Source organism: Ahaetulla prasina, chromosome 7 (genome assembly GCF_028640845.1).
Source record: "Ahaetulla prasina isolate Xishuangbanna chromosome 7, ASM2864084v1, whole genome shotgun sequence".
NCBI lineage: Eukaryota > Metazoa > Chordata > Lepidosauria > Squamata > Colubridae > Ahaetulla > Ahaetulla prasina.
The window spans coordinates 49,637,151-49,655,314 of record NC_080545.1 but is presented as its reverse complement, the minus strand read 5'-3'; the positions used below and the strand labels follow the sequence as shown (position 1 = coordinate 49,655,314).

General features: G+C 38.6%; 2 protein-coding genes across 2 annotated transcripts in view; both read left to right on the top strand.

Annotated features, from left to right (window-relative positions):
* PTPRR (protein tyrosine phosphatase receptor type R) overlaps nt 1-8,915 on the top strand; it is a 96,377-nt gene extending 87,462 nt beyond the window's left edge. The window contains exons 11-14 of the mRNA XM_058191442.1: nt 1,238-1,348; nt 2,183-2,340; nt 4,890-5,003; nt 7,528-8,915. Of these exons, the coding sequence (XP_058047425.1) occupies nt 1,238-1,348; nt 2,183-2,340; nt 4,890-5,003; nt 7,528-7,621 (477 nt within the window). The 3' untranslated portion in view covers nt 7,622-8,915. The remainder of the gene's footprint in view (nt 1-1,237; nt 1,349-2,182; nt 2,341-4,889; nt 5,004-7,527) is intronic.
* A 1,547-nt stretch (nt 8,916-10,462) lies between these two features.
* The window catches only part of PTPRB (protein tyrosine phosphatase receptor type B), a 102,486-nt gene continuing 94,784 nt past the window's right edge, over nt 10,463-18,164 (top strand). The window contains exons 1-2 of the mRNA XM_058190260.1: nt 10,463-10,588; nt 11,580-11,978. Of these exons, the coding sequence (XP_058046243.1) occupies nt 10,513-10,588; nt 11,580-11,978 (475 nt within the window). The 5' untranslated portion in view covers nt 10,463-10,512. The remainder of the gene's footprint in view (nt 10,589-11,579; nt 11,979-18,164) is intronic.

Genomic DNA, 18,164 nt, shown 5'->3' with positions numbered 1-18,164 from the left:
TTCATTATTTTTTGATAATGATAAGTAGAGCCATTTAGTTTCTAAAGAATGGTTATATGAATAACATTACTTTAGGTATATATTATAGACTTCATTTCATTTAAATGAACAATGAATAATAGTACATAGATTATTTCTCTTTCTTTGTCCAAGAACCTGCTCTGGTATTACATGGTCCTTGTTTGGGGTACAGGCTTTTCTATTTTTATAACTTTATTTAAATTGGAATTCAAGACCTTTTGCAATCAAGATGGAGCTACTGGGTATAACCAGTTATGCCCAATTAATGGGACAAATGTATTTAACATTGTTAAGTATGGATCCAATTCACTGTACCTTTAAAATTGAAAATAATTTTAATACATTCCACAGTTGAAAAAAAGCATAGTATAGATGTTTATGAAATTAGTATGTCTTAAGCTGTTGCCAGATATAAAAATAAAACATACTTAAAACTGAATGTACATATATTGAGTCTATTTGTTTTTAATTTTCAAAACATGATGTTCCTATAAGATTTCTTATAAAAGAAAACCATCGAAATATAAAATAAAATATGTAGTAATTAAGTGTAGGCCTTCAAAAATCCTATTAATTAGTAATAGCCAATCATTAAGGTCTGTCAGAGAAACAATCTGAGATTTGCTTAATCATAATTCTGGTTATTTATGATTGCTCTTTTTAATTCCTTGAGAGGAAAATATTAGCAATTCTTGAAAGCTTATAAGGCTACCGAGTGATCCAAGCACTTGATTCCAGAGAATGGAGTTATTAAGAAGGCCTGTGTTTAGTTCATCATTTAAGAAATTATCTTAATCTCCTAATGATCAACAGCACATGGTTTTGACCATAAACACTTCTTTATTTAAAAAAACCATTTAAATGAAGCAATAATTTAATTCAATTTAAAAGAAGTTAAATTGGAATGCTGAAATGGAGTATTCTAGGTATCTTGGAACAAAAAATCTCCACAAAATAACTTTCTATTGCAGTTTTATTTATTAAAATATTTATAAGCCAACCTATATTCATGTTATTAGGGAAGCTTACAAGATATGCAAACAGGTTTAATGTTAATTTATGTTCTTAGCAATTTACCATGTAAAATTCTAGAAATATTAATGATGAAGCAGTTACAATGTCTGTCATAATATTTGCAACAATTACTACCTTCAAGAAAAAATAAACTTGATTTATTATTTTATTTGATCAAGCGTTATTTAATCCTTTTTTCTAGAAATGTGTGCTATATTGGCCAGAGAAGAGAGGAATATATGGAAAAGTGGAAGTACTTGTTGACAATGTGCAGGAATGTGAGAATTATACTATCCGCAATCTAACATTAAAGGTACTGGTTTTTATGTTGTGTTTCAAACCACTACATGTAATTATTACTTCACCTCACCTATAGTACTGAACTAAACATAACTTTAATAGTTAACTGGTTCAAAGAAAATACCTTACACAAGAATATATAAAAACTATATTCAGCTGTTGGTAGCCCAGTCCTATGTATTAACATACTTGCTTAATATGGCAGCATAATATAATATTGTAGAACTATTACACCTTCCAAAATGGTAGTCTTTATAATCTGTTAATTATGAATTAGGATAATTACAGTGTAGGCCTAGAAGGTAGTTTGAGAAAGGTTATGTATCAATAATGAAGTAGATTTCTGTTTTATACATGATAATAACATTTCTGAAACATGTTTGGTCTTTATCCCTACAGTAATCTACCAAGTTGGGTTGATCACAGTTTGATAGTAGAATTTATTTGGCTTATCATGCAGATGATAGCCAAGTACCAATAAAAATATCTTGCATTTGCAGAATTTTCCATTGCCAACCATAGAAGCTGGTCCACCATTTGAGTTCCAAAGAAGTAGTTGCTTTCCAATAGAAGACAACATTTGTAGCTCAGAACTGAAACTGTGGACTCCTTGGTGCTCTAAGTTTGGTTGTTTCTTGCAGATGTTTCATTACCAAACCAGATAATATGATCAGTGATAGCAGTGATGATGTCATCTAGCTTGGTAATGAAACATCTGTAAGAAAACAACCAAGCCTCAGAGAATGCCAGGGACCCCAAAGTACTTGCTGAGTGCAGAAACACACTGTGCCTCATTTTTAGTCAACAGTGTTGTAAATGAAATATGTATATCGTTCATGGTTTTCAGCAAGGAAACCAGTCAAGGAATGTCAAACATTACTGGTACACTTCCTGGCCAGATCACAAAACTCCAGTCAGTGCTCAACCTCTTTTACAACTCATGCTGGATGTAGAAGAGGACAAGAAGGCTTCAACTGATAGAGGTCCTATAATTGTTCATTGCAGGTAATTTTCATCTTGAATTTGATTTTAAATTTAGATTTTAATGGAGCAGGATAGGAAAAATATGAATTAAAAATGGATTTTTGCAATGTTGATAGTAGATATCAAGAAAGTGGAAAGCTGGTTCATTTACACTTTAAGGAGATTTTTATTTAACTCTGTTCAGTCCATGTGAGAAATACCTTTCCAAGCTTCTGTCAAGAATCTTTCTCAGCCTAATCTGGGTTTAGTGGTAATTAAAATGGGTCCTTTTTTCATGCAAATTTTTCTTTAAAGCAAAAAATTTTTATTTTCCATAATAATTCCCACAATTTGACCAGTGTACAATACAATCACTTATCCAACAATCAGTCCTATACTCAAATTATACTCAATCAGGGCTGCTCGACTGCCACTCCCCCCTTTAATCCTTTCTTCCCTTCTCATCCTTCTTAAACTTTCCCCACCACCTTCTCCTCACTTTCCTACTTCCCCTCCTCTTTCCCACTTCTCACTACCATAACCCTCTATCTTCTCCTTCTTCTCCTCCTCCTTTCTTCTCCCTCCCTTCTTTCCTCCCTACCCACCTGCCTACCTACTTTCTTCCTTCTTTACTTTTCATGCAAATTTTATGGTCTACCTATATTCTATCATTGTCCAAAAGACAAAAATCCTTCCCCTTATTATATGACTTCTTCAATTCAGGCAGGTCCCCTATTTGCTGCCTAAAACAAGTTGGTGCTCAGTAGCAGCCTTCTACCAAAGTGCAAGCCATACATTTTGCTTGACCTGTTCCAGTATGATCCATTGTCCTCCTCCTCCTTCTTCCAGCCCACCAGAAATGCATCCCCTGCCCGTGTTGCCCAGCTTCGGTTCAAAACTACTATTTTCATACCTGAACTGTCACAAACTCTTCGGAGTGGATCATCTCCAGCATTTTGTTCTGATACAGTAACAGCTACAACTATGATTGGTTGGAGGGCTTGGCATATGCCCTCTCTTTAGTGTCTGATCACTGCCTTAGCTTGCAGATCGGCTATGTTCCCTGCATTTTTATAATCTTGCAATTAATCCAAAAATGGCCTATTAAATTAATGAACTAGAGAATTATGCTCCATTCAACTCTAACATCTACTAGTGGACACCCTGTTGTTTAATGCCCAGTCTGAGTTAGATATGGTCCCTACCTTTCCCACACCCTGTCTACAATGTTGTAAAGCTTCCTTTCATTGCCCTTTATCTGTTTATACACCTATGTTACAACTGCAAGATAGAAAGATTAAAGTTTGTTTTTAATAAAGCTAAGTTATCATTTCTTCCTTGTTACAAAGTTTCCATGGCTCTGCACAGTAAGGTAGGAACCAAAGAGCAACCTGTTCCCCATATGCTTTGATTACTGTAGCATGAGAGTACAGGTAGTCCTCAACTTTCAGCCACAATTGAGCTCAAAATTTCTGTTGTCAAATGAGACATTTGTTAAATGAATTATATACCATTTTACGACCTTTCTTGACTCAGTTGTTAAGTGAATCACTGCAGTTGATAAGTTAGTAACGCAGGTGTTACTGTAAGTGAATCTGGCTTCCCCATTGCTTCTCAGAAGGTTGCAAAAGATGATCACATGACCCTGGGATGCTGCAACAGTCATAAGTATGAACCAGTTGCTAAACATCTGAATTTTGATCACATGACCATGGGGATGCTACGGAGGTTGTAACTGTACAAAACGGTCATAAGTCACTTTTTTCAGTGCCATTGTAACTTTGAACAGTCACTAAATGAACTATTGTAAGTTGAGGACTACGTGTAATGATGCCAAAAAGTGAGTAGAAAGAAGAATCTACTTCAGTGGTGAAGGAGATAATGTGGGAAGGAGGTATGAAGGCATCATGTGTGCAAACCTCTGAGGGACCAAGGAATGGGATGGAGACTGGTGAAGAAGAAACAACTCCAGAAAGATAGGAAAAGGTAGACATTGTTAGAGTTTATCATACTATGGCAGGAAATGTACATATTTATATTATGATTTCAATTGTGCAAGGAAAAAGGAAAAATACAAATGTGTGTGGAAAATTAAGAAGTTAATCTAAGAATATGCATTTTTAATTTTTTAGAGTTAAAGAACACATCTTGTTTTTGCAATATATTATAAGAATTTAGATATTCTAAAAGTTTATGGAGCTGAAAATTGCTGCATTTTTAAGAAGAGATTAAACCTCATCTGCATCTATTTAATCATATATTTTTGCTTAGAACAAAAATCAAAAGTTTCAACTAATCTACATTGTCTGATTGCTAAGCTACTAAATAAATTTAAATTTCTGTGCTTCCCAGAGTCACCTTGTAGGAGAGATGGGCAGCAAAAAAATTAATACATAAATAAAAAAAATAAACAAATGTAGTTGTGCTGGGAAAATAAAATGGTTATCTGAGATTATCCCATGAGTAAATTAGGAACAAAATCATTCTCCGTCTTCTATGGAGAATATTTCAAACCTTAAATAACCGGTGATTATTTGATTATTAGCCATAATCTGTCATTTTAATACTAGTTTAATTGTTTTCCTTGACAGTGCTGGAATAGGAAGAACAGGATGTTTCATTGCTACTACAATTGGTTGCCATCAGCTCAGGGAAGAAGGAGCTGTTGACGCATTGAGTATTGTCTGCCAACTGCGTTTGGACAGGTAGGATGATGTAGGATACAAAATCCATTAATATTTGCCATCCAATATTTTTAAGTGTCACTTTTATTCATGTTATGAACACTGTAATTCTGAAGTTTTTGTAGGATCAAAGAAAACAAACGAACAATAGAAGAAAGCAACATTAACAGCAAATAGCTGCATTCAATGTAAAACCAATTTAAGGTTTTTGCAAACTCAATTTCCCTTTCATCCAACATTTCAGTCCACTCCCTTTGTGCCTATTTATAATAAAGAAGTAATTGCTGATGCATCCATGCAATTCCATCATCATGTCTGCTTTGGTCCTTTGCTAGGGATTTTAGGGGCAAACTCATGAATGCATTTAGCAAAATACAAAATACAAACAAGCATGGAAAGCAACATTAGCAGCCGACAAATGGTGGGAAAAGTAATTATTTGATCTTTCCATGCTGGCAATGCCTCTTTAAATTCTAAGATTATTCTACTTGACAAGCCTTAGATGGGTTAGACTATAGTTCCTATCATCCCCAGCCAGGCTATTTATGTGGTAGCTGTAGCCTGTTAGAAGAATGCCAGGCTGCGAATCAGTGGTGGTTTTCAAAAAATTTTTACTACCGGTTCTGTGGGTGTGGCTTGGTGGGCGTGGCATGGCTTGGTGGGTGTGACAGGGGAAAAATACTGTAAAGTCTCCATTCCCACCCCAATTCAGGAAAAGGATACTGCAAAATCCCCATTTCCTCCCAATCAGCTGGGACCTGGGAGACAGAGAATAGATGGGGGTGGGGCCAGTCAGAATTTTTACTACCGGTTCTCCAAACTACTCAAAATTTCCACTTGCAGTTCTTCAGAACTGGTCAGAGCCTGTTGAAACCCACCTCTGCTGAGAATGATCAGTTTATTCCATAGCTTAGTGGAATTCCACAATGTGCCTTTAAAAGTATCTGGGCCATGTATTTTACTTTTATGGTCAGATTAAATACAGTTCTGCTGTCAATGCTGAAATGAGTCATGGCTGCAGCATTTCTTCGATGTCAGCTGGTGAGACAGGAAGCCTGCGAGGCATTAGAAAAAGGACAGGAAAACCTGCAGTCTGTACGTGTGCTCTAGGACCATAACAGGTCACACATTTAGTGTCAGAATGCAAATTCATGGACATTGGCAGTCACATTCAAATTTTCTTAAACGTTTGAAGATGCACGTTGCTTGTTCTGAATTTTAAACTGGTAAATAGTTCAAGGGCTAGGGCAGCATCCTCTGACGAAAGGCAAACAAAATCAAGACCTCTGACTGCCAAACTGCATAGCCCAAAATGTATAATTAAAAAGCAGCAGATAGAGCTCTTTCAAGTTTGAGCATTGAATGTATTTTAACACAAATAAATGCAACATGCAAATGATTCCGAATGGGCTTAGTATTGATTACAAAAAAATAAAATGTGATGACGCTACTACTATAGTTAGTCAATTTTAGCAAAAATTCAGCTTTTCTTCCTATATAAAGGAATAATGCTCTGTAGTTGAATAATGTGCTTGTGGCAAGATTGTAATGGTGTTGCATTACATGGTGTATTCTTTGTCAAGGGAATGTAAAGACATGAGCACAAATATTTAAGTTCTCATTATGCCTTTGTGTCTGAAAAGGAATTTCAGCAGTAATTGTAGTTACAATAGATGACAGAACTAAGCTATGCACAAGTGTTCATCATTTTTTGCAGAAGAGAACCTGGGCAACTGTTTCATGAAATGTTGGGGTTATAATTTAGCCTAGTTTCTTTCATTTTCCATAACTGTGTTCATGTGGGTATGCTGTACAACAACAAGTACAACAGCAATCATTGTAATGGCAGCTTGGTCATCATTTTGCATCTTCCTCAATACTTAGGCCCAAACATCATTTGGAAGTGTGGTGAGGAAAAATGGTGGTTGCCAGATGCCCAGACATTGCCCAGTACTGGAGAATATTCAAGGTGGAGACTATTCAGAAAAAATGTATTAGAAACTCTTTTGTAGAAAATGAGGATAAGAGAAACATTCCTTTTTATATTAATATTGAAAACAGTGTTCTGAATTTTTTTTTTTGACTCAAATGTAACTGCATCAGCCGGGCTGCAGACAGATCGATGAGTGCAGAGAACTGAAAATGGTTCCAGGAAAAAAATTTCATTTTCCATGGTTACATTTCTGTCATTCTGATTTTGGAAAGTGGGGAGAGTTGGGTGGTATTTGAAATGATACAATAACCTCCCAAACTAAATTGAAAATGCAGTATAATTAGGCACAGACACAGACAGAATATCAGATTGTATTATTTATTATTTTTATTTATTTATTTATTAAATTTGTATGCTGCCCATTTCACTATTGAAGTGATCCTACTTGCAAAAGGTTAAAAAGATTATTAAGGTATATAAACAATTACAATTAATAAGAATTAAATATAAACTAAAAACCAAGAGGATGGATGACACAAGGGGGGGGAAATGCATTGTATCTTCAGTGAGACTTTACCTTTTTATTTTGCTTTGCTTTTTTTTGCTTTTCAGAGGTGGAATGGTCCAAACAAGTGAACAGTATGAATTTGTTCATTATGCGTTGAATCTGTATGAAAGCAGGCTCTCCGTTGAAGCCGTCCAATGAAACCAAGATGGAAAAAGTAAACAGGTCACTCTTTTTTGAGGTAATTTATTTCATTACCTTCCAGCAACTTCTTCAAGGAGTTGACAGCTGTAGAAGGAGAACAGAGCATTCAACCTGTCAAAGGAATGTGGATCATTTTTTTAAAAAAAGCATTGAAGATTGATGGACTCTTGTCTTGAATGTATTGTGAGTTCCTGAAACAGTTGTAATGAAGGTTAATATGCTGATGTTACATTGAATTTTTCACACATATACACACATGTACACACGTGTGTGTGCATATATCAAGGAAGATTTATTTCTGTATTAATAGAATATGAAACACTGAATGTATGTATGTATGTATAACAACTGGATGTGAGAAATTTCACAGAAGAAATGTGTATACATGCTTCAATGTTTGCAAAGTCTGTCTTGTGAATAGCCAGTCAGATGTTCAATTGTACCTGTTAAGTACTACTCCCTATTACGTGGTAAACTTAATTTGGAGCTCCTTGGATTCTTGGTGGTAAAATCTGCAAAGGGGTGGTTATGAATACTGATATCCACAGCATCCTACAGAGGAAAAATAAATAAATTTGTGGGTTTTTAAATGAATAAAAATCAATATGTATTTTATATGATGACCCTAGTAAATACTCATAAATATTTACTGCACATAGTGTATACTGTAAAACGTTGGGGAACACAATGGATGGAACACAAGGACCATTTCCTGTGCAAAACAGAAAAGATGAAGTTATTTTTTAAAAAAGGAATGCATTTTAGTGAAGACTGCTGGGTTCTTTTGAATTTCTATCTAATTTCAATGGAGCTAGGTCAAGAGAAATCCCTAGCAAATTGCATCCAATGTCATTTTGCAATAGTTATGCATTTATTCAATACCATCTACTGTGTTAAAAACTTTTTTGCTCCAGGACAGAATTCTGTGCATGTGTGACTCATTCGAGTCATTTTACAAACAAACAGAAAAGAATCTTTGTAACATATATTTATATGGTAAATTTTTAAATATTTCTTTGTCTTTTAATTTAAAAAAAGTTGTGAACCCTCTACTCACATGCGAGGTTGAATGCTAGGAGAAACAAAATCATGAAAGCTTTGTTAAACATGAGGCTTCTTTATTTTTTTTCCTTGCCTATTTGTTACAGGAAAAAAATAGCTGGCATTTCACCTTCAACAAACTCAAGGGTTTTTAACACACAATTTATTCATAGGTTTCTAAAGCAAATGATGTTACCTTTGCTTCATGTAGTCAATAAACTGCATATAAAGATGCTTGTAATTTTTAAAATTTTGTTTCAATCATTATCATCAAATATTGCTACTTTTCTGTTGGAATATTCAGTGATACAATATTCTGCCTGAGAACATTTCTCCAAAATCTATAAATGCCTTCCCACTATTCTATCTGGGTAATCAAAAGTAATGTGTAAGAAAGCTTTCTGTTCCTATAATCTAATGAACTAGTAGTGGCTATTACCTTCCTTAGTGCCAGCAAGAGAAAAGCAGATGATAAGATTGGAAGGTCAAGCATGGGCACACCAAGAGAAGAGCTACTGCTGTTGAACCCTACTACTAATACTACTGGTGATTCCACTTTACTACTTCTACAAACTGCTGACTCCAAATTAATCCAGATTAAAGCAATCAGAATTCTACTTCCTAGATGATACCACAGGGACATTTCTAGACAGGAAGACTAAAAATGACATATTTGTCTGTAACCCCGTGAAAAATCCATCTGATTTCCAAAGCAATGTATATATTACAAGAGTGGTGCGGTGCTCAGTGGTTAAGATGCTGGGCTTATCAGCTGGAAAGGCAGCAGCCCAGATTCAAGACCCAAACACCACGTGATGGAGTGAGCTCCCATCCTTGCCCTACCTCCTGCCAACCTTGCAGTTCAAAAGCATGCAAATGTGAGTAGATAAATAAGTACCACTTTGGTGGGAAGGTAACAGCGCACCATGACATCATGCTGGCCACATGACCACAGAAATGTTTTTGGACACCACTGGCTCAATGGCCTTGAAAGGGATATGAACCCTTCCCCCTATTGTCAGCAACGACTACTGGAGTAAAATCTGCAGGGACTTCTTTATCTTTTTTTACCTATGCATTACAAAGCTGAAGCTCCAGAGTTCACAATTCTTGAATTGTGCCATCTATTTCAGCAATAGCACAACAGAACTAATCAAAATGAGGTACATATAAGAAAATCATCCTTCAGGGCCATGCTTATTATTTCATCCTTCCTTCCTTACCTCAAAAAAGTGGAGATCAAATCCAGTCAAAAGGTATTTCTTTCTTTCACAATCGTTGTTTGGTAGAGAAAAAAGGATGAAACCATTTTCAAGGTACAATGAAAAATGATGACATGAAGACACCATGTAAATGCGGCAAGTTAGCATTCAGGGCTCAAATACTCAATTGAATTCATAATGAAGAGACCCTAGAGAACATGCTCTTCTTCCTTATAGGATATGGCAGGATATGTACAGATATGGCATCTAAATATATAATGTTTCTAGATTTATACATAACATATCATTACAAAAAGCTGGTGGTATTTACAGGACACACAGTATATATTTACACACAAGAACACCTGCAGACAGGCAATTAAACCAAATTACAGCTCCTCATTCTTAGCTGAGATCTGTTTTAAATGCTCTGTTTTGCTTGTGTTTTCCTAAATATAAGAGATAGGACAGTAAAGAACTGTATGAAAATTCAAAGTGGTGTAAAACTCCCCCAAAAAACAATTGAATAGAAGGAAATGTTCGTCACTGACTTTTCCTCTTGTGAAACCACATTTCCTTCCTAGCCTTCACTTCACTTATCTAGACTATGCTTTTTAAAAAAAAGTGAAGAGAGAGAACGAAGCAATGGTTGTTGTTAGAGGGAAAATGGGGGCTTTACTTCGTGTTCTAATTTCTACTTCCCTGGCCTTTACAATCTCTGGTAAGTATGACTACAATTTTTCTGTTTCTTTCTTTTTCTGGCTGTGATTTCCAAGGATTACTAGGAGTTTTCACAAGATCTGTGAAATAGAATAATTGATGTCTAAGCTTTCGTTTATACAACATAAATAGAGAGATGGACCATGGAAGCCCATAACTATTTAGATTTCATTCAGAAAGAAAATTAAGTTTGTTTTTTAAAAATTGCCTTAAATATGAGACTCTGAGATGCTGTCCTGTTTGTCCAATTTCATATTTTCTGAAAGTTATAATATCACATGCTTATCAATATATATGATGTAGAATATTCTGTAAAAAAATAGAAATGAATAGCAGAAACAAATTGCAACAGGGCATGTTATTTCAGGTCATTGATCTATTTAATTGGGACTTTTTAATGAATATTTGGCAGAAAGAAATAGAATAATTATTATATCATGGTATTTTATAATACCATGACTAGATTTTATCTTAGTGAATTTATTTTTCAATTTACCAATTGTGCCTTTGAAACATTATAGGGGAAAAAACTGTTTAGGAATTGTATTACAATTAAGAGCATTACAGCCAAGTCAGTATTAGGAATATACACACACACACACACACACACACACACATATATATATATTATTAAATGAGTAGAAACAAACATGTGACCCATAAGGACTAGCAATATATCTGACAGCCATGGCAGTAAATATTGTGCTATTACAAAATGGGTTAATCTCATCATGTGAATCTATTCTAACTCTGGCTGTACTTCTATAAGTTTTTGTTGTTTAAGAAAAAGTAAAGACTGAAATTCAGTAAATCTATTATTATTCATTTTGTGCAAACCATTTTGATCTATATATGAATTATTTATATATTAGCATGATGGGGTGATGAAAAAATGAATGGTTTTAATTTGTGCTTTTGCTATTGTCTTTATCTTATGAATATTAACTGATGCTCTACTCTGTTACTATGGATTCTTTGTCTCCTTTTTTTAGATAGTTTTCTGATTATCCATGAGCTAAAAGAACAGTGTATTTATGAAAGTCATAAAATAGCCTATGTGGGAATGTGCAACTTGACCAATATTAATCAGCAGTGGAATTGGTTGCAAGAAGACAAGCTTCTCCATCTTAGAACTGGCCAATGTCTGGCCATCACCGGGTCCAAGGTTGCACATTCCCGTAAAGTAATTGTTGCCAACTGCTCTGAGGCTCCTAGCTGGACTTGTTACAGCAGTGAAGGCCTCCTGGAGGTGAAAAACAGCTCGCTCTTCCTTGAGAAACGAAGTTCAAGAGTAGTTGTGAAGAAGGGCAGGAAATATCCCCATAGTTGGAAAAAACTTGATGTCAATGAGAAAGGAGAGACCATCCATGAAAATATTTGTTCAAAGATTGGTAAGCAGTTCGAATATGTTTCCTGTCAACTACAAGCACTGACTGATTTTGAAAGTACAATGACATTTGACTCATAGGTGAAAAACCATTTAGAAGCACTTTAAAAGTTCTCCAAGGTAGTTCAATTGTTAATGTTTTAAGAATAGTGATTAGAAATGCCTTCTTAATTATGTATGGATATTTGTTATCTTTCTCCATACTTTCAGGTAGCTTTTCATGGCATTTCTTAAGGATGCTGAACACAAATATGCATTTCCCTCACAGAAATGAATAGGCCAAGATTAGCAATCCTTTAAATACATCCTCATGCCAGTAGTGGGGGGGGGAAAGGGGTGTTCTCTGTTGAAATTATAGAGCTTAACAATTCTAATACAAAACCAATCATACTATTAAAAAGGTAAAAAATGCATACTCCAATATGGTGGATAAAAAAGGAACAGATAAGAAACATTATTTGCCTGAATGCATGACTAGAATAAACTTTGAATTACAGAATGATTTATTCATATCTCATTCTGTTAGACACTATGTTGAATCAGCGTGTAACCCAAACCCAACAAATGTTTGAATGACTGGTAGGTTTGATGTTTTGTTTTGTTTTTCTTAATGATCTGGATCAAATAGACATTTGAGCTGCTCTATCCATGACCAGGGGTCTGCAAACTTGGCTCTTTTAAAACTTGTGGACTTCAACTTCCAGAGTTCCTCAGCCAGCTTAGCTTGGCTGAGGAACTCTGGGAGTTGAAGTCCACAAGTCTTAAAAGAGCCAAATTTGCAGACCTCTGTCCATGACCAATGAATATGGCATAATGCATTTCTTTTCCATCAATTTTGAACAAATATATTAAGGATATGGAGTACAATGGCCTATGTATGGCTTCAAGTGTGAATAATAGATGCCAACCAGAAAATGATAATTGGACAATCATTGTATTCTCCAGATTAATACATTTACTGTAGTGCAGAGAATAGAAAAGGCTCCATCATTGAAACCCTCTCTTTTGGCTTTCTGTTTGATTAGATTGATACTTTAAACCCTATGCATTTTAGTACTCTTAGGGCTGGATGGTTATGACCATCACAGGCTCCAATTTATTATTTACTTTTAAAAGTATATGTTCTTATTTTAGTGAAGAAAGCATTAATAAATATATAGGACTCGATCTAATTATAACTTTGTTATTGCTCTAATTCATCTGATAAATAAGTTTGAACCCCAAAATACAAATAAAATATTAACAAACAATATGAGAGCTTCGTGCTCCATTCAAAACAAAGAAAAGAACATGCAAATCAGGCCATAACTTGAATAGATCTCTTTGTGGAAAACTTAATACCTGAAGCATCATTGAATAAATTATGTCAACTCTTTAAATCAGCCACATCTTTTCCTGGGACTGGTTATTTACACAGTGAGGACTTTCAGTATTCAGGTATTCCTTTACTGAAGCAAAAAGAGCTCTATGTTTGACCCTATGTATGGGATCGGTAAGCCTTTCAGCAAAAACATGTAAAATGCTTATTACTTAGCATCTCAGAGATCTGTAGATATGGGAGTGTGATTAAGAACAAATGAGAGATCATGAGTTGTTGGATGGATAGTTGATTTTCCCCAGGGGATTTTAAGGGATTGGATGGATTGATACAAGCTAAAATGAACTGTGAGGTAATCTATGCCAACTACTATGTTGGCTCTGGACAGGGTTATACTTTCCCTGAAAGAGCATTGATTCACAGTTCCTACTTGATCTGGGACTGCTATTCCCAGCTTCAGTTATTGCTTTTTTCTGAGTGGGTGGCCTTATCAAAAGTTATCTATGCCTTCATAACCTTCGGCTATGATTCAACTTTTTTGGGTACAACTGAAGACCACTTGGAAACTACAGTCAGTATAGAATGTGACTGCCCACTTCCTGGTAGGGTGGTTAGAGTTCCTGTGACCAGGTGCCACTATTTCTGTAGGTACTGGATTGCCTGCCAATAAATTTCCAAGTAAAATGCAAATGTTAACAAAATGCAAATGTTAACCAATAAAACCCAGCAAGGTCTATTATCTTTGGGACCATCTTTTCCAAGCAGAGTCTAAAACCATCTTGATGAATTGTTCCATTTGGAAATGGGAATATTATTAGCTATAGTATCTTCTGTTTAACCATTTATATTTACTCATAAATAAGTTCCTTTGAATTTTATTGGATTTTAGTGGAAGTTCAGTGATATTTGCTGAAAGGATAAAATAAAAGCCCTATTTCTTGGAATAGATTTCATTGAGAATAAATTTTATTTTTTGGAATAAACTACATTGAATTTACCAAGTTCATATCATTTGCCTACGCTGTATATTTATTGATATCACTAAAATATTGAAATACAACTATTATTACAGTTTCTTAGGAAATGTTACTTTACACATTTATTTGAAATTTCTCCCTTACAACTGCCAGATGTTTGAATTAGGACTGTAGATATTTCAGAAAGTAGGAGTATTGAAAATATAATCAATTTTTAATTTTAAAAAACTAAATGATATTAAAATATATCTTGTATTCTAAGAGGTTTGACAAGGAGCTGACTGAAATTTTATAACTTGGAAAAATTCTTTGGCTCCTAAGAGAAGAAAATTTTAGACATTAAGTGTGACATGAGTAATTTTACACATACGTTATATCCTCCTTTTGTTTGGTCTGCAAATTTAAGCAGACAAAACAGAGGATAGGAAAAAAGAATATAGCATATGAACAAAATGACTGATATGAGTTAAGATTTTTTTTTATTTTATTTTATTTGTCATAACAGCATACATAAGCATAAGCATAAACATGAAGTAACTATACAACATATAAGTATATATATGAGTATAAGCATGTAATAACTATATAAATATAAACTATACTATATATATGTCTTTGGTTATTCGGGTTTTCTCCCGCGTAAAATTGGAAGTGTCTTGGCGACGTTTCGACGAAGTCTCATTCGTCATCTTCAGACTTCAGCTTCATGCTTCTGGGAGCAATGTGTCTCCTAATTATTCCCCTCTTGATTCAAGTGGTTGTTGTTAACTACTTACCTAATTTGTTTAGTTGGTTTTTAAACAGGTGTGATGGCTCAGTGGTTAAAAAGACACCAAAGAAGGTCTATGCTTCGGTAGTTCAAGTCTTACCATTTGTCACACAATGAGTTCCCATCACTTGCCTCAGCTCCTACCAACCTAGCAGTTCGAAATCATGTAAATTCTAAATTCTGAGCATGTCCAAGATGGTGTCGCCCTGCTGATCGGGGGAGCAGCGACGGGCCTTTTCGGGCTCTGTCCGGGTCTGGGGGGGGCCTTAATAACATCTTAGGCCCCCGCCCTGATGGATGAAGACCCAGCCACCCGAAAAAAGGGTGACTTGGCGCTGTGCGACTCCGAGGGGCGTTGGGAGGAGCCCCGGAGTTGCGGCGCTTTGACGGTGATCCTGGCGGCCTGCCGAGGCCTGCCGAGCCGCCGCCAGCCTTTTCGGCGTTTTTGCGGCGGCGGGGGCGGCGGTGGGGGGGGCGTTGATATCGCGGACCCCCTGGACTCCTGCCTTGAAGACTCAGGCATTTAGAAGATGGGTGATTTGGAGCTGGGCGTCTCCGGGGGCGATGGGAGGAGCCCCGGAGGGGCTGCGCCCCAATGGAGATCTGGAGGGCCGCCTGGGCTCCGTCGGCCTCTTTGAACTCTCGGTGGCGGCGGCGGCGGCCTGGTTTTCTCCGTTGGGTGTTGGCGCCGGTGGAACCCCGGGACTGCTGGCGGGACTTGGCGACTGGTGTCCCTTCCTGGATGTTGGGGATTGCGGTGGCCTTCTTGCGGCGGCGATGGGGCTTTTCCGGCGGCAATGGCCGGGTGGAGGCAGTAGGCGGCGGCGGCCTGCCCCGGTGCTTTGAGGCGGCGGATGGCCCGGTAGGCCCAATGTGGTTGTGGCCTTGCCCTAGTGGCGTGGATATCTGGTGGTGCCTTGAGGAAGGCCCATGGGCCCAGCGGATACCCCTCCATTATTTAACATCTTTAAATAACATCTTTATCATCGTTCCTCCCCCCTTCTTCCATAGTCCACCCCTGGTTGCTTGTATGGGGTAGTGAATTGACTGAGTTAGCGGTTTGGTCATCTACCGCACAAGGATTACCACTAACTGTTTCCCATCAGGATAGACTGGTCATGGTCATTTTACCATCTGCTTTGTCATCTGCTATCATCTTGACCAGCCCAGGATGGGCCTTTTGCCGGACCTTCTCTGTGATGCGAACATTTACTGCGGCTGACCTACTTGCCCTGCGAGATGCCCCTCTCTCGCGGGTTTGGCCCTCCAGATTATCGAGGGCCCACCTTGAGGACGGGCTTTGGAGCCCCGAGAGGTGGCATGCGAAAAATAGGAGGCTTAGGGGTTTTTTAATTAGTTGTTTTAATAGATTTTTTAAGGGGAGTTTTAGAGGGGATTTTAAGGGTTGGGAGGGGGGGAGGGATCTGACGGGTAGGGGAGAGAACCCGTCGGGGAGGGATCCAGCCCCTGTGCTTGTTCGTGACATTATTACATCTGGTCTGAAGGCAGGGGGGGAGGGTTCTGTTCCAGGACTAGAGGGCTGTTCAATTGGTACGGTAAGTGGGAGAGGCAGATATGGCGGAGGGGGGCGGCGTATCGAGTGTTGGGAGCACGTGCTCGACGTTTGAAGGTGATCACGTGCTCCGGCCCCTCAGTCCCTACCCGTTCCTCAGGCGGCCATGATCCTCAGAGCCTGGATCTTCGGTTGATGTTATGTAATGCCCTGTCCGTGGCTAATAAAGCCCCCCTGATTTGCGATCTTATTCAGGGGGAGTCCGCGGACCTTATGGGCATTACGGAGACCTGGTTGGGTCCGGAGGGGGGGTTCCCCTCGTTGAGCTGTGCCCTCCAGGTTTCCGAGCATTTCATCAGCCGAGGGCCCAAGGTAGGGGTGGGGGGGTGGCGGTTGTCATTAAGGAAGATCTAGAGCCGAGGGAGGCCACTGTTCCTCAGATTGCCGGTTGTGAATCCCTCTATGTGAGGTGGGGCCATAGGAATCAGTTGGGCTTGTTGATCGCGTACCTGGCTCCTTGCTGCGTGACCACAGCCCTGCCCGAGCTGTTGGAGGTACTTGCCTCTGTGGCGGTTGAGACCCCCAGACTTATAGTCATGGGGGATTTCAACTTGCCATCGGCTGGCTTGCTATCGACTGCAGCTCGGGAGTTCCAGGCTTCCATGACGGCCTTGGACCTGATTCGGGTAAATGATGGCCCCACGCACATGGGGGGAGGCACACTGGACCTGATTTATATCTCTGGACAGTGGTTAAATGATCTGGAACTAGATGATTTAGTAACAGAACCGATGTCATGGTCCGATCATTTTCTCCTTCGACTAGACTTCCGAACCGCCATCCACCATCGCAGGGAGACGGAACCTATACGGTGGTTCCATCCCAGGCGCCTGATGGACCCTGAGAGGTTCTTGACGGAGCTTGGGCCATTCCCTGGGATCTGGCCCACGGCACGACTGAGGAACTAGTCGCGACTGGGGCCTTGGACCGTGTCGTGCCTTTGCGACCTCTGACCCGGCGCAGATCTCGTCTGGCCCCTTGGTTCTCCGAGGGGTTGAGGGAGATGAAACGCCGGAGAAGACGTCTAGAGAGCACCTGGAGGTCCAGTCGTTCCGAAGCTGATCGGACACTACTTAGATCCTATTCTAGGACCTACCTAGTGGCAATGAGGGAGGCGAGGCGCTCATACGCCTCCACCCTCATTGCGTCGGCAGATAACCGCCCGGCCGCCCTGTTTCGGGTGACCCGCTCCCTCCTTCATCAGGAGGTGCGGGATGACCCGTTGCAGGGACGTGCCAAGGAGTTTAGTGGTTATCTATACGATAAAATCGCTCAGCTCCTGGATGGTCTGGACCGAAATTGGGATGATCCAGGCGAGGGAGAGGAGACACGTCTTGTTGAGTCCATTTGGGATGAGTTTGACCCTGTGGCTCCCGAGGACGTGGACAGGTTGTTGGGGAGGCTTCACGCCACTACATGTTTACTGGACCCGTGTCCTTCCTGGTTGGTACTGGCCACTCAGGAGGTGACACGAGGCTGGCTCCAGGGGATTATCAACGCTTCTTTGTTGGAAGGGGTTTTCCCTGCCGCCTTGAAAGAGGCGGTGGTGAGAC